This window comes from Malaclemys terrapin, chromosome 1 (genome assembly GCF_027887155.1).
Source record: "Malaclemys terrapin pileata isolate rMalTer1 chromosome 1, rMalTer1.hap1, whole genome shotgun sequence".
NCBI classification, from domain to species: Eukaryota; Metazoa; Chordata; order Testudines; family Emydidae; genus Malaclemys; species Malaclemys terrapin.
The window spans coordinates 116,296,517-116,312,805 of NC_071505.1; the positions used below are offsets into that span (position 1 = coordinate 116,296,517).

The 16,289-nt window shown below is 41.8% G+C and overlaps 1 protein-coding gene across 7 annotated transcripts in view; it reads left to right on the forward strand.

Annotated features, from left to right (window-relative positions):
* Positions 1-16,289, forward strand: part of PLEKHA5 (pleckstrin homology domain containing A5) — a 274,187-nt gene that overhangs the window by 229,490 nt on the left and 28,408 nt on the right. For 6 of the 7 annotated variants that reach the window (XM_054036266.1, XM_054036274.1, XM_054036283.1 and 3 more), the window contains 6 exons: positions 2,581-2,661; positions 2,797-2,946; positions 11,088-11,189; positions 12,799-12,910; positions 13,146-13,192; positions 14,938-15,058. In XM_054036266.1, the coding sequence (XP_053892241.1) occupies positions 2,581-2,661; positions 2,797-2,946; positions 11,088-11,189; positions 12,799-12,910; positions 13,146-13,192; positions 14,938-15,058 (613 nt within the window). Of the gene's footprint in view, positions 1-2,580; positions 2,662-2,796; positions 2,947-11,087; positions 11,190-12,798; positions 12,911-13,145; positions 13,193-14,123; positions 14,313-14,937; positions 15,059-16,289 lie in introns of all 7 variants that reach the window. The other variant, XM_054036329.1, reaches the window with a different exon arrangement.

Genomic DNA, 16,289 nt, shown 5'->3' on the forward strand with positions numbered 1-16,289 from the left:
ATGGAAGGTTACGTATTCACTGAATATAGTATGTGAGATAAGGCCTGTTAGTTGAGGCTAAATATTACAACATGAATGTGTCCTGTCCAACTGAGCCATGTACATTAATTGTAGAAGGTTTTGCAGATGCTTTATTGCCTAAACTCAGGCCATAGAAGAAAGTATTTTCTAAGGGTATGTCTACACTGGCAAGTTTCAGCACCTCAAGTTATACCACTTTTATTAAAACGCTGGGATTAAACCATGTTGCATGTCCATACTGTACTCCTTGTGACACTGGAGCGCATCCACATTAGCAGCCCTTGAAGTGGCAAAGACAGCAGTGCATTGTGGTAGCTATCAAGCTGTGCAACTGGCTGCAGGGTGCTTTGGGAAGGGTTTGCAATGCCTCATGGGGCACGCACAGCATCACATAATGCAGGTTTCTCAATCCCATTGTTCCTTGGGCATCCTACTACACTGCCAGATGATTTTCAACTGAAGTTGGGGGAGGGAGGGAGAATGTGTGTGATAGGGAGTGTGTGTATGGGGGCGGGGGAGAGACTGTGTTTTGGGGGACAGTGTGTCAGCATGCTGTCTTGTAAGTTCAGACAGTGGCAGGAAGTAACCAGTCTTGGGGGAGGGGAAACCCTGCCTCCCTCCCTGGGCTCTCTGCACAGCGCGCGGTGCTTTGGAAGGGGCAGCCGAGTTCAAAACAGTGAGCAGAGTGGTCACTTGAGGCATTATGGGACAGCTCCGGAGGCCAATTGCAGCTCAGAAAGCAATAGAGTGTCTACACTGGCAATAGAGTGCTGGAGCCTCTGCACAAATAGCCTTACGACTCTCGTCAAGGTGGGTTTTTTTGCAGCGCTGCAACTGAGGAGTTTCTGCACACAAAGTGGCTTAGCAGTGTGTACACGTTTGCAGTTTGAGTGCAAAAAGCTGCTTTACTGCACAGAAGCTTGCCAGTGTAGACAAGCCCTAAATGTTTCACCACTTGAGTCTAACACAAAAGACGGGTGGGTACAATGCCTTACTTGACTTGTTATGTTAAATACAAGTATTTTACCTTTTCCTTTCATTTGATGACAACTCACTTTACTTTCTAAGTCTAATACAGTAAAAGGTAAAAAGCTGTTTTATAAGTTTACATTTGAGATTTAGAAAAAAGAAACCGTATTTAATATGTAAGCAAAAATGGCAGAGAGCAGATTTGAGTGTTTCAGAAAGCAAGATAAAAGGTCAGTGCAACCTCACAACATAACTCAGTATATATTTGATACCACTGTGTGTTAATATGCCTAAAAGGGAGGCTGAAAATGGACATCTCCAGATTCTCTACAGCTTTTCTTAAATTAAAGCCATTTCCATTTGTTGGTGCAGAGACCATTTGCTTCATCTGGTCTTTCTGTAAGTAATTTGGGCCTGGTTCACCCTACTAGCACAAAGGGAGGCAAATTGCACCTCCAGGCCAGCAGGGCTGTTTGATCCCTAGGGAAGGTCGGTCAGTCTGTTTATACCTCCTCCCTCCCTGGGGAGTTAGCCTTACCCTCCAGCTGTTGAAAGCTGTCCACAAGATATTCTAATTAAGTGTATTGCTGGGCGTCCTGAGCAGCGCCCCAGTGCAGTAAATGTTGCTGGTGCCTTATGCTGCTCTGACCTTCAGGTGGACTTCTGATTGGATGTATGCCAGCAGAATGAGTCAAGCTAATGTCTCTGAATTAGTTAAATTCTAGCAGTATGTGTGTAAAGTTTTATTTGACTGTAAAATCCATTACATTTCATTACAGGAAATGTGAGAATCTTTATATACCCTATGTACGCTGATGGGAATAAAACCCATAACTGACAACAGATTTTATTTTTGCCTATGCTGGAATCTCTTTGTCAGTGTAATGGAAGCCTATACTACTGATGAGTTCTTCAGAAGAATTCTGGCCCTTAAAATAAAACTTGCAATGGAAAACTTTTTTAGAGAAACCATTGCCTCCGCAGAACACATCAACAGCTGAAATTCAGATGTCTGTGTGTTTTAGCAATTGGATAGTACTTAGTACTGTGTAAAGTAAAAGACTTAGTGCTGCCCGTCATCTTCAAGCTGGTGGCATTGCAAAACAAATAATCTATCACCAGAGTAGTCACACATACGTGTTTAACAGAAGGGTGTGAAAATAGAACCACACAGGGCTCCCACAAGATTGCTTTCGGCTTTGTTTTGAGCAATTACGCACCAACCTTCTGTAATACAGGATAGAAAAGAATGGATCTACTTAATATGTACCCCAACCAAGGCCTGCAGGTGGGTCAAAATAGTGTGATCAGCTGTAGTAAAAGCTGCTGTGAAATCTAGAAGACTTAGCTGTAGAACTAGTTACTACATTTGACCCATGCTGTTTGAAATTACAGTAATACTGTAGTTTATAGGGCCTTTTTCAGAGTCTTAGGCTGCTTTGACAATTCAGTATTCAACTTTACAGCATTTAAAGTTAAATATATAGTAATAACAAAACTTTAATACTCATGAAATGATTTGATACTGTGTTAATGTAGACGATATGCAGAATAATAAATACTAATTACAACCATCTTCTCTTAAACTAGACTAAGCTTAGCCGATTATGTGAACAAGATAAAGTGGTACAAGCACTGGAAGAGAAACTTCAGCAGCTACACAAGGAGAAAGTAGGACAATTATATTTATTACCTAAAATGGATGTTATTTTACATGGCTATTATCACAACACTGATAACTAAAGTAAAAAGAAAATCAACCCAATGATGCAGAACATTAAAAATTAATTCTTTTTATTATAACAGTACACGCTTGAGCAAGCTTTGCTATCAGCCAGTCAAGAGATAGAAATGAATGCAGATAACCCAGCTGCCATACAGAATGTAGTCTTACAGCGAGATGACTTACAGAACGGACTGCTTAGCACTTGTCGAGAAGTGTCTCGAGCTACTGCAGTAAGTAATAGATTTTTTGCCAGTAAAACCCAATGAGGTGGTAAGCGATTTTTCTTCATGTTGGTACTTTTAATTGAGTTGTCTACGGGTTCTTTCTTTATTATATCCCAGCATCTTTAAATTGTCTTTCATTTACCTCAAGCTTCTGGTGAGGCAGATAGAAAAATATGTTCTTTTTAATCCAGTCAACAGGTGAAATCTTTTGCCTTAAATTACTTTTAAAAGGACAAATGCATACAAACTTTAATTGATTTGGCAACTTTTTTCTGTGAGATGAAGAGTTGATTATAGAGTGAGTTATATAATACCAATAAACCATATCTTATTGAGAAGTTCTGCTAACTTAAGATGCTGCATTTAATTTTCCAAAAATGTATTGGTTCCTTTGTAAATATGTTAATATACAATAGAAGCAACCACCGAGAGGTCGTATTCTCCTGTTAAGTTTACTATATGTTCTTAGAGTAGATGTAGCAGTGTATTCCACTTAGGTATGTGTGCGCCCACAATGCCAGAGCTGGAGAATTTTCCCTAGTAGTACCTGTATAGGGGCTGTGCTTACACCTCATGGCCATAGTTCCTCCCCTAGATATGAGGCAGCACTGCCCCGAGCCCTCTGTTTTCATCTCACAATCCCACTATTTTAGTGACTTTTCTAGTTGTATATAATTAATTAGTATCCATAGTATAGCGTTAGTTAGATTTAGTGTTAGTTAGCTGTAGTCTAAGTGTTTCCCTGGTGATGCCCTCACCAGGATTGATGTTGTTTAAGGAAGCAATCCCCTTCAATGATCCACATGTGGTGCTTGCTGTGCCTAGATGAAGCCCATGTCAAGGAGCAGATCATTCACCAAATGGACTTAGGTGGCGAGGGATCTTCAGCTGTTGCTCAAACAGGCCTGCTTCAGCACCAAGGCCATCGTCGTCATGGAGCTGGTGCTTCTCCAGAGACACAGAGGAGTTGTTCCTTGTCAAGTGTGTCAAGGAAAAGGTCACATAAGACTGACCAAGGTTGCTCCTGGCCCTGTGGGAACTTGTCTTCCTCCTCCAGAAGAAGCGCAGATCGGCACCAGATGAATGCCAATGCACGGGATGGCGCATGACCTGTCAACCACTTCCCAATATACTATGTAAGGAGGGTCGGAGACACCATGCCCTTGACTCCAGTTCTGGCCATGGGGTGTCCACTGAGTCCGGTACTGACGAGGATGATGCGGACACCAGCTGTTTCTAAGCCAGCGATTAATCAGGAGCCAATGGACCTCCTCTGCCTTTCTGTTCCTACCTCGCCCTTGGTCCAGGACTTTGCAGGCCTGCATCTTTTATAGCCCCATTGGCTGGGCAGGCTGCTGAAGCTGAGAGTTTGTCTGCATGGTGCCCTGAGATCTCTTTCGCAGTCAGTGGAAGTAGGGCTGGTGCTGGGCTCAGCACACATTTGGGAAGCCTTTCCCTCCCTGGAGACAGCAGGACTACCCCAGAAAGGGTCATAGGTACCATAGGAGAAAGCAGTCTGGTCTGGGGTTCGGATAATCCACATGCCCTCTCTTAGTGCCTCCCAAGCCTCTCGTTTGACTCCATTGGTCCACAGCAGTGTTCCAGTCATCTCTCCCTTCTCCCCACTTCCTCCATTTGGGAACAGGCTGACCCACCTTCATAATGCTTGGTACTCAATCACCACTGTTGGGCTGTGTCATCCAGTTCCTTTCCATCCTTCCTCCTTCTGTCCTTCTTCAGGGACCCCTCTCAGGAAGCAGGTTTGCTCTTTACTGGCTTTGGGAGCAGCGGAGGAGGTGCCGCTGGAACATCAGGGTCATAGTTTCTATTCCCAGTATTTTCTGGTGTCCAAATCCAAGGTAGAGGTGAGACCCATTCTTGAGCTTCATGGCTTCAACAATTCTATTGGATAAATGACATTCCGAATGGTCATTCTATCGACTGTCCACCCTGCGTTGTCAAAGAAAGGCTGGTTTACTGCTCTGGACCTTCAGTATACCTACTTCCATGTGGTGATTTTGCCAGGCCACAGAAAATTCTTTCGATTTGTTGTGGCAGTGTCATTTTCAGTACACGCTGCTTCCATTTGACTTGTCTTCTGCCATTTACCAAATTCATGGTCATTGTGATGGCATATTTCATGAAGAAAGGAACCCATATCTTTCTGTATCTGGGTGACTGGTTACTGAGGGGCAGGTTCAAAAAGAAAGTTCTTGCTCACATCGACAGTACTCTGCATTTGCTCAACCATCTGGTTCTCATCCTAAATACTGGAAAGTCAACTTCAGTTGCCGCTCAGAAAATTGAGTTTGTTGGGGCCTTAGTAAATTCTACACGTTCAGGAACATTTCTGCCCACCAGAAGTTTTCAGGCAATTTGCCATCTTTGCCTCAGTCTGCAGTCTCCGCTTTCCATGTCAGTGTCTCAGATGTGCCTGAAGCTCTTTGGGCATATGTCCACTTGCATGCAGGTAGTCCAATTTGCAAGGTTACACACACTCTCTCTCACTCTCTCACACACACACACACACACACACACACACACATGCATTCATTCCCTTTTCTGCCCCTTGCCAACCAGGTCTGTTGTCACTGACACATCCCTGATGGGTTGGGGAGCACACCTGGGGTCACTGAAAATCCAAGGTCAGTGGTGGGAGCAGGAGGCCTCACTGCATATCAACATGCTGGAGCTTGGGGACACCTACAATGTATGTCATTGTGGATGGACTATTGGGCTCAGTGGTTCACATACTTACTGAAAATACTGACAAGATGTATTATGTGAACAAGCAAGGGGGAGCAGAGCACACATCTCCAGTCTTCTCATACTGTTGGTTCAGCATCCCCATATTGCTTCCTCTCCATCCTGAACTACTCACTCAGAATAATGTTTGCATCCTCTATCCTACACTCAGTTCCCTGCATCTCATGACATGGCTGCTGCATGGCTAAACGAGGAGGAAGAGCGGTGTTCAGCAGCTGTTAAACAGGTACTCCTCAACAGAAGAAGGAAGCCATCTACCAGAATGGGCTATTCAGCTAAATGGAAGAAGTTTTCAGTGTGGTCACTGGGCTATGGAATTCAACTGATGCTGGCTTCTATCTAGGACATCTTGGAGTATCCTGCTGCACCTTCAGTGATTGGGACTTGCACTTAGTTCAATGAAAGTGCATCTGGCGGTGATATCAGCCTTTTATTTCCCCACATTCAGAAAAGATTAGTCTTCTCCAATGCCATGGTAGCAAGATTCTTAAAAGGGCTTCATCTCCATTTTCCGGTCTGAGAGCCAGCTCCTCCGTGGAACTGTAACACCGTCCTAGTGGCTTTAATGTGACCTCTGTTCGAACCCCTGGTATTTTGTTCCTTTTTGGTTTTGTGTCAGAAAACTGCATTCCTGGTAACGATAACATCACCAAGGAGAGTCTGAGTGCAGTCTCTGATGGCAGAGCCTCCTTATACACAGCTCTCCAAGGTCAGTGACACTTTACGACCACACCCCAACTTTTTATCTAAAGTGTTTTCACAGTTTCATTTGAAGCAGGCAGTATATTTACCTGTGTTCTTTCCTAAGTCATTCATCTCCGGAGGAGCAGTGTCTCCACACGTTAAATGTCAGGCAATGTCTAGCCTTCTTTCTGGACAGGATTAAACAGTTATGTGCTTTGCCTTGCCTGTTTGTGTCACATGCAGATCGTATGAAGTGTCAGACGATCTCTTCAGATGATCTCTAAATGGATAACCTCCTATATCAAGACTGTATGATCTAGCTTCAGCTACGCCTCCTCCGCGAGTGCAAGTTCATTCTACAAGAGCTCAAGCAACATTAATAGTGTTCCTCGGTGATGTCCCAATATTGGACATTTGCAGGGCTGCTACATGGTCGTCCGTACATATGTTTATTAAACCATTATGCCATCATCGCATCTTTCAGGATGCAAGTTTTGGTAGGGCGGCCCTGCCGTTCTTGTTTAGATAGACTCCAGCCCTGCCTTCTGGGGGGGTACTGCTAAGTGAGTGAGTGAGTCAGCTAAGTGGAATAATTTGCTGCATCTACTTGAAGAAGAAAGTTAGTTACTGTAACTGTAGTTCTTCAAAATGTGATGCAGAAGTGTATTCCACAACCCCCCCTTCATCTTCTCTGCATTGGAGTCTTGTCTCATGATATTCAGTGGGAAAGGACAGAATGGGGTCAGGGTGGTACTACCTCATATAGCCGGGGAAAGGCTACGGCCACAAGGCAGGAGCATCACCCCTCTGTGGGTACTGCTAGGCAAAATTATCTGGCTCCAGCGCACTGAGTGCGCACACACCTAAGTGGAGTACACGTTTGCACCACATCTTGAAGAGCCACAGTTACTATAAGTAAACTTTTCTAATTGTTGGTTGCTGCTGTGCACAGTGGAAACATACATTGGAATGCTCTCATTTATTCTTCAGAGCTTTGGTAATTTATGAAGGGAGTCCCTCTACTGATGTAAAGTTAAGTGGACTCCCTTATTTCGCACACTAGTGTAAGCTGTTTCAAAAGGATAATTTTGTTCAAGTACTTGATTTTTGCTGGGGGAAAATTGGTTATCAGTTTGGATGGGTAATAGTATTGGACTAGCTTTATGCTCTGATTTGTGCCTAATACAATCCCAATGAAGTCAGTGGGGCCACACAGAATGCAGAATTTGACTCTTTGACGTCAGGAAATACTTCAGTAATATGCGTGTGATATAGTATCAAGGGATTGAATTTAAGTAAAACTTTAGTTGAAAAGTGAAATACACAGAATGGCACCTGTGGAATACTAAAGGTTGTAAAAAGAAACTTCATCCACTTGGCATAGCCCAGCAGAGTTTATATAAGAATCACCACTTGTTGCCATGCAACAGAAGCAGGGTGGGAGTGTAAAGGGGCATTCACCTCTTGAGCACCTCCCAGCAGCTGGGTATGGTACCACAGTCCTTTTCTCACCTCTGGTGCCCCTTGCAGGCTGTCAGCAGACCTTTGTTAGTCTTCAGTGGCTTGGCACTCATTGAGTCACAAAATCCAAATGAACGCCCTAATAACGTATTGGAGTCCAACAAATAAGCAATCTATTTCCCCTCTCTAGGATTTTCATCCCTAGCTATGGGCCCTCTAAATTCAGCTCCTTGTTCAGGCCCACACACTACTCTGGATTCCAACCCCGGGACTCTACACACAGTAGCCACGTACTGCTTACTCCAGTCCTGGCCCTCTTCTTACTGGCGATCTCAGGGCTAGCATCCTCAGGTTCTTCTCCCTCTTCAATCTGCGTGTAAGTTCAGACAACCATAAACTCTGATACTTTTTGGGCTGCTTTTAGTCAGAGAGAGCACCCTTCTTTGCTCTTCCGGTCCCAGCCAGGAACTGACCTGCTAAGCCCCTGCAGCTTCTTTTACCTCAGCCTGCTGGGCTATGATTGCTTCGGTAAGGTCTCCCTAAGCAGGCCTGGAGGACCCACCTTCACTGCTTCTGGAACAGGATGTAGTAGGACCACAAGGCCTCCTGTAGGGAACTGCAAAGGCCAGATACACCCTGTCAGAGGGACCCTCGTATATAAAACTGTACACTAGCTCCCAACCTGTTTTAATGTTTAACAGTGAAAAAAACTTAAGCAGTCGCATTTTAAAATATTTTTCTCCATCACAGATGACTATTAAAACAGGTTGGAATGTGATTTATAGTGTAGCGGTGTCTCAAATAACAATTTTTAGCAAGATGGATGCCTCATCACTAGGCTCAGAAGCTTTGATTAATAGCCCTGCCTACAGTTGAATAAATGGAACATTTCTGCACTCTGCAAATGTTGTGTTCCCTTCATCTTCCACTGTTTTAATGGTGGATTTTTCTCTGTCCTTGTGGTCAGAGGCTGACTAGACATTATGTCATGGCTAGGGAATAGGATTGCCCGTATTGAAAACCTTTGTTAGTTTTCTCTGCTTCCAGAATGGTGCAAAAGGCAGGCTACAGACCTCCATTTGTGACAGTCATCTTGTTTCTAAATTTAAACACTTTCTTCATCCTGTGTCATTTGAAACTTTTATTCTCTCAATGGGCTTCTTTACTCAAGAGAAATACATTTTTTAGACATAGTATTCAATACTCTTGTCTAGAAAAGATTTATTATATTTAATATTATGTCAGCTGGTTGTCATTAATCCTAAAGTGGGACTGCCCAGGGTTCACCATGACACAGCTGATACAAAACTAGATACAACGGTCCAATTATACTTAGTGATTAATGTTAGTTAAACACATAATCCCTAGGAGAATCCAGACCCATGAAGGAGAGTTGGCCACTGCCACCTTCTGCCCACTTTTCACAGGAACTCTGGGGAAGATTGCCAGTTCCAACTATGTTTGGAAGTGTGTCACACAGAGCTGATTGATCAGTTACCAGATCTGGAACTGGACTGAAAACAGGAAGGAACAGCAGAAGCAATGTGGCTGTTCTACTCATTAGCAAAGCAGAACCTGAGAACAGCATTACTGCTTCTTCTATCCCCTGCAGCTCTTGATGCTCTTAAGTGGCTTCTCGGGTCACAGTGGTCCTGCTGCTAATGTGCTCCCTGCCTCAGACTTGTTGCAAAGAATGACAGCACTGTTGCATCATTGAGACACTCCCATCCTCCTTCTCCTCCATCACCCCTTCCCCTCCTACAGTCAGCTAGCCAGTTAGCTAGGGTGCCAACAAATATAATACCGTGGCTGTTTGCCTGGGGAAGCAGACAGGTTATGTTCCTTTCCCTGGACAAGGCATGGCCCCTCCACACTTAGACCATTTCTGTAGGTGGAAAATACTATTCCTACTGTAGCTCCCTGTCCCTGCCCAAGGCTCTCAGCCTGATCCCCAAATATAAATCAGTCGGGACAGACTCTTAAAAGGCTCAAGACAAAATAAACAGAAGTCTTGGTCTTACCCCTGAAAATAAACATAAAAAGGAGACATCCTGGCTATAACTCTGACCCCTGCCCAGAGTCCATCAATATCTTACATTAAACATCAACAAGATAGATGGAATGGTGGGGAACCTAAAGAAGGGAAAGTTAATCCTGATTCTCTTTGATGGGACAATGTCTGTCTCACAAGCCTTGCACTTTCAAAGCCCAAAAAAGGCACAATCACGTCACCCTCCAACTTGTCACCATTCCAGCATTGTAAGAGAGACAAGGCAAAGAATCTTAAAAGGAAGAAAATAATCTTGGTCAGTTAGTTAATGGTCTCCAGAGGAAGGGCATCTGTCCCAATTGGATGGAGAAGAAGAAAGAAACTCAAGACAGACACCTTTCAAGGTTATGTTAAATAAACTTTTTTCAGAACTCCAGCCTGAGCAACCAGAAGAACAGGAAGTGACAGACAAAATCCCAGAACAAAAATCTTGCCCTTTAAATTCTAAGGAGGAGCTTTGTGTCCCCATCCATCCATCCATCCATGATTTGGAGATTCAGAAATGCAGAATGAGCATTACCTGGCCAGTCTAGATGACCCAATTGGCAACTCCACAGGTTTTACTTGCTGTTGAAGGACAAGCTGGGCTTGAGTTATTCTGCCATAGGTGGAAGCAGCAGCCTCTTCAAACAGTGGCCTCAGAGAAGGGTGAGAAAGATAATCCACTCTAAGGCATGATTCTGGACTTGGCCTGAAGGTATCTGTAAAACTCAGAGGAAAGACTATTAAAAATCTTAATTCTGAATTAGACACCGTACTTTTGTCCTGTTAAATAATAATAATAAAAAAATCTACCAATGCATCCTGTGGGGGAAAATTGACAAAATTTAGTCTGCTGCAGTGGGTGATAATTGAAAGTCTTGTTTGTCTCCAGACGTGTTTGGAGTATGAGGGAGGAATTAAGACAAAGGGTCCAAGAAGGAAATTCTGAGGTGCAAGCAAATTTTTTCCCCTTCTTTATCTTGTTGCCCACAGAAGAAAATAGATGAAACACCAGTTGAAAGTGAAAAACTATTTTTAAACAGGACCAAAATGAATTTCTTAATTTGTTCTTGAGAGGTACTGCTGAACTTGCATCTGCTGGGCTGAGAAAAAAATGGTGCAAGTTTTTTAAACTGCTAACATCTCTTTTTAACTTGTCAACACCTAACGTGAGATCTCAATACTACTTTTCTTCTAAATTAAGGAACTGGAAAGAGCATGGAGGGAGTATGACAAATTAGAATATGATGTAACAATTACAAGGAACCATATGCAGGAGCAGCTGGACCGACTTGGGGAAGTTCAGGTATAGAAGAATTGTAATATGATTTTAAATCTGTTTTAAAATACAAAGTTAAAACAAACAACCTCTTTATTTCATGCCTGTTTGATTCTTCCTGAAAGATCAATAAAAGGAAGAGGGGGGGAAAATGAGATTGTCCTTTGCTGCTTTTTTGGTATTGTTTTGTTTTTCTGGGGAGAAGTGTGAGGGGAATATTATGGATTTCATTTTTGCCCTGTTTTATTACTTTGGAAATATGAGGCATATCATGTCTAGTCTTCCTTATTTTTTTCTTAATATGCCCTTGAAGGAGCCACAGAAATGGAAATGTTTCAAGCCTTAATTGGAGGAGCAGATGTGTTAAATTTGTAACACAGAAATTCTTCTTCCTAAGTGACTATCAAGCAGCTGAGTTAAATCAGTGGTAGCAAAGCCAAGCAAAAATAGTTGAACAGTCTGAATAAAAATTCCTTCTTCTCTTAATTAGGTTTTACACTTTGGTACTCTGCATGTCTACCCTGGTATTCCTGGAAGACACTGTAGGTACCTAGCATGATGACAAGTCTTAAATTTCTAATACAATAAGTCAGTGGTTCCCAAACTTGTTCCGCCTCTTTTTTGCAGGGAAAGCCCCTGGCGGGCCGGGCCGGTTTGTGTACCTGCTGCGTCCACAGGTTCGACCGATCGCGGCTCCCAGTGGCCGCGGTTCGCTGCTTGGCCTGGAGAAGCAAACCACAGCCACTGGGAGCCGCAATCAGCCGAACCTGCGGACGCGGCAGGTACAGAAACCGGTCCGGCCCGCCGGGGCTTTCCCTGCAGAAGCGGCGGAACAAGTTTGGGAACCACTGCAATAAGTTGGGTGGGGGGGGTGGAGTGTAGGGAACCCTGTGCAGAGGAGCGCCACAAGCCATGCATGCTACAGATTGGCTTTCCACACACAACCATGGAAGGGATATTGCAGATGAGTGGCAGGAGCAGGGAAATAAGTACACAGCAGACCCATTGGCACAAATTTTGAATGGTTATGGGGGCACACATTGGCCCATAGTTTATTCATCGGTGTAGAGTAGTTCATTCAGAACAGAGACAAACTCAATTCCACACTGTCAGTCATGCTGCTTTCATGTTGATTGGATCCACCTACGAGTCTGTACTGATGGTATTCCCTTTTGGCCAATGCAAGACATGCAAACAGCTCAACATATGAAGAATCATTCCACAGAGCAGAGCTGTGGTAATGTGTACAGTGGTGAATTCCCTTGTTTCCATTCTCCTTTGTAGATTGAGACATTGTGGCCTCCTGTGTCACTAGTGAAATGCTCTACTGTCAAATTGCTTAATTTTCATTTTGGAAGATGAGATTTGCAAAGCCGCTGAATCAAGCAGCTGGAATGTGTGAACAGTCAATTGTTGTGATGGTGGCTACTTCACTAACCACCCTGGAGAGGATACACGAACCTCCAGATAGTATGAACATTATATCAGTGTGGATGGGGAGTGTCAATTATCAGATTGCTTCCTAAATCCTGGTTCCTTTCACTAAGGAGAGAAAATTGTGTACTGTCTACAGACAGTAAAATTGTTTGTTCTTCCACCATATTATACGTGCTGTCCCATGTCTCTTTACCGGCAGACTGAGTCAGCAGGTATACAGCGTGCTCAGATTCAGAAGGAACTTTGGAGAATTCAAGATGTCATGGAAGGTTTGAGTAAACATAAACAACAAAGAAGTTCTACAGAGGCAGGTAAATGGGCTTCTTTTATTAAACCACATTGTACTTCTAGGAAATAAACTTTAATTGCTTTTTTGCTTGACTGAAAACTCTTTGATATCATAGTTGCTGGAAACAAGTGTAACTGAAATTATTTACCAGTTGAAATTAGAGTGTTTAAGCCTTTCGGTCAATACAGAGGCAGGCTTTTGTTCTAGTTCATAAATAGTTATTTATTGTAAACTGATTTTCATGTTTTTTTAAACAGGTACCATGGGATCAAAGTCTTTTTCAGCTATTAAGTGTAAAAATGAGGTATGATTTTAGTAGTTTTATATTTTAGCATCAATGAATTTCTGAATTAAAAATTATTGGCTGACTAAAATTATTTCTGAACTCTTCTAATGGTATCAGAAATGTGTATTCAGTATATTTAAATTGGCAGATCCGTTACTGAATTATTGGATTACTTTTGAAGGTTAAAGTCCCATATAGTAATTCTAAATTTTTCATTTCTTCTGTGACTTCATATTCTTACCAATTCATGATTCTGTGTCCCCATTCCTCACCCTTTTTTGTTCCCAGGCCTCTACCCCAAAAGTGTAAATCCTGATTTTTTTTTCCCCACACACACATCATGGAGAGAACAATTATATTGTTTTACATCTCTCTTCATATAGAAAGCCTGGTTCGCAGATGTGCCGAGCACCCCAACAACAGATTAAATCGATGGCAGCTCCAAGTGTTCAACCCATCTGGAAATCAGGCCCATAATGTCTAGAAATCATAGCTTTAAAGGGACACTGTCAGCGTTGTGTTACACCCAATATTTAAGCTTGGTTTATAAAGGTTATAGAAAATCTAATATGCACCAAAATCTTTTAATAATATTGAATTTCAATTAAAACGGTGGGGTAACAAAATCAGTATGCTTAGTCACAAGAGAAGCATGTCCGTGCATGAGAGGCAGAAAGTACAACAGATAGAAATGAAAGCATAACTAGCTGAGTGAGATGCAGAAAGTAAATGGTGAAAATGAGATTTAAAAGAGAAGTATTTCAATCTCTGAATCTAGATGGTGTTAGTAAAACAATGTTGCTTGTTAATATATCTTTTTAGTATGACAGTGTCCCTTTAATTCCAAAACACAAAGCTTGTATAGCTACAATAATATACTTTGTAAAAGTTATAAATAATTGTAAAAGGTGTGCATATCTAAATAAGGTGACTATTCTACAATCTTTAGGAAGAGGAAGTAGTCCCACCTCGTCCTCCACTCCCTCGGTCCTATGACTTTACAGAGCATCCTCCCATAATCCCCTCTCTGCCCAGTGATAGCAGCTCCTTGCTCTGTTATAGTAGGGGCCCAGTACATCTGCTGGAAGAAAAGAAGATTCACCAAGTTCAAGGATATCAGAGAAATGGATCTTACTGTGTAAGTGGCTAAAATTGCCACAATGTACGTCAAGCATTTCCCCCCATCCACTGCACAGTCACTTTTATTTTGACATCTGGCTACTTTTGTGCTGTGTAATTTGTTTTTGGCTAATTAGTTTTATTTCTAGCTTCATCATTTGCATCTGACATTTTTTCATCAGATATACCATGCTTATAAACGTGTTTTTAAGAATCAAACATCAAAACAAGACTCTCCCGGTGATTCGATACATTTTAATCACTTTTTTTCAAAATCAGGTTTTTCTGAACTCTTGTTATACTACACAAACCCCAGTCCTGGCAATCATGTATCTGTTGAAGCCTTTTATAGTTAGTGAAACTAGTTCTGTCTTTGTTTCTTGGGGTTAGTGTTGTATAATAACGGTAAACTTTCTCCTTCACATCAGCCAGACTCAGTTTATATAACTTTTGAAAGTCGGTGGCAGTTTTTCATGTTAATTGCAAAATGAATATCGCTACACCAGCCCCTGAACAATGGAGCATTGGCTTACAAAAATAACATATTTAAAATCAGCCGCAAGATTACATTGTTTGATTCTTAAGATACTAACATTTAAATGATAAATCAGTGTTCGTTACCTTTTACTATTATCATCTTCTAGGGTCCAGATTATAGACTTTATAAGAGTGAGCCAGAGTTAACAACAGTGGCAGAAGTTGATGAATCTAATGGTGAAGAAAAGACAGAACTAGTTTCAGAGTCAGAAACTTCTACAACTAAAGGTTAGTGCCAAGCATGTTGATTTCCAGCCTGTTTTTCAGTCTTTCACAAGGAGTACAGAATATTATAAGTGCCTTGTAGAAACTGTTATTTTATGTGTGTGTGTGTGTGTGTATAATATTTATTTCACAAATAGCGTGTCTATTGCTTGATGCAAATGAAACAGCTCCCACAATAAAATGCTTTAGTTATACAACAAGAGGATTTCAGTCAATCAAACCACAGAGAAGTGAAACATTATACTTAACAACAACCCTGAAATCCTTATTGACACTGTGTCAAATCATATCATTCATGTCCCACACACATCACTCCCTTGAACAATTACCCATTTTCTGTCCTTGCCCTTATGTGGTTTTTTAGTCCAACTCGCAACAGTATGTTTTAGAATGTCCAAAAAGGCAGCATCACAGAATTCTCAGTCTCTCTCAAGACAAGGAAATAATGTGTTTTGTTTTTTTTTTAATCTTGTAATTGTTGAATTGCCCTCTGTCTTGTGATACAATAGAATTAATGTTATTGCCCTTGGAATATACTCATAATAAAGGTCTGTGCTGTTGCTGAATGCCTCAGTTTCTCTTCTTCATATAGTCCCCATAAAAGCTATTAATTACTTGGTAGATTCCTTCACCGTGACCACTCACTTAAGGAATCTAATACTTCTTGTTAAAACATGTAAAATAGCTTTTTAAAAGTTGTGTTTGGAAAAGGCAGTTGTCAAAATCCCCTCACTTTAACAATATGTGCTGCACCCCCATTAGCCAAATTGAAAGAACATTCAAGAATGATGTTTTAAAATCAGCCTCTTTCCACCCCTTTAGTACCTGCAATGTTCAGTGCCAGTCAGGTCACTTGGCTTCTGTTCTGATGTGATGACTCAGCATGCACATGAGATGCTGGTGTTATGGGACTTGGCTGAATGTGATCTAAAGGGATTTCATTAGTTAACTTGTAGTTTTATGTTGTATAGTTTTGAAGAGTTGAAAATGCATTTAATCCCTGTGGATTACCTCACTCACCTTATCGCTCATAAATAATTTTGTCTGTCTGAGAAAACAGGCCTCACTTAAGAAAAGCAGATAATAAGCTGCCTATCTTATATAGATGGTACTTAAAAAAAATAGCTGCAGCCTCAGTGTGGCAAATGAATGGGAGATTCTTCTTCTTACCAGTAGATTGAGATAATTTTATTGTAGCTCTTACTGTTTATTCCACCCAATGAGCACTTAGTCT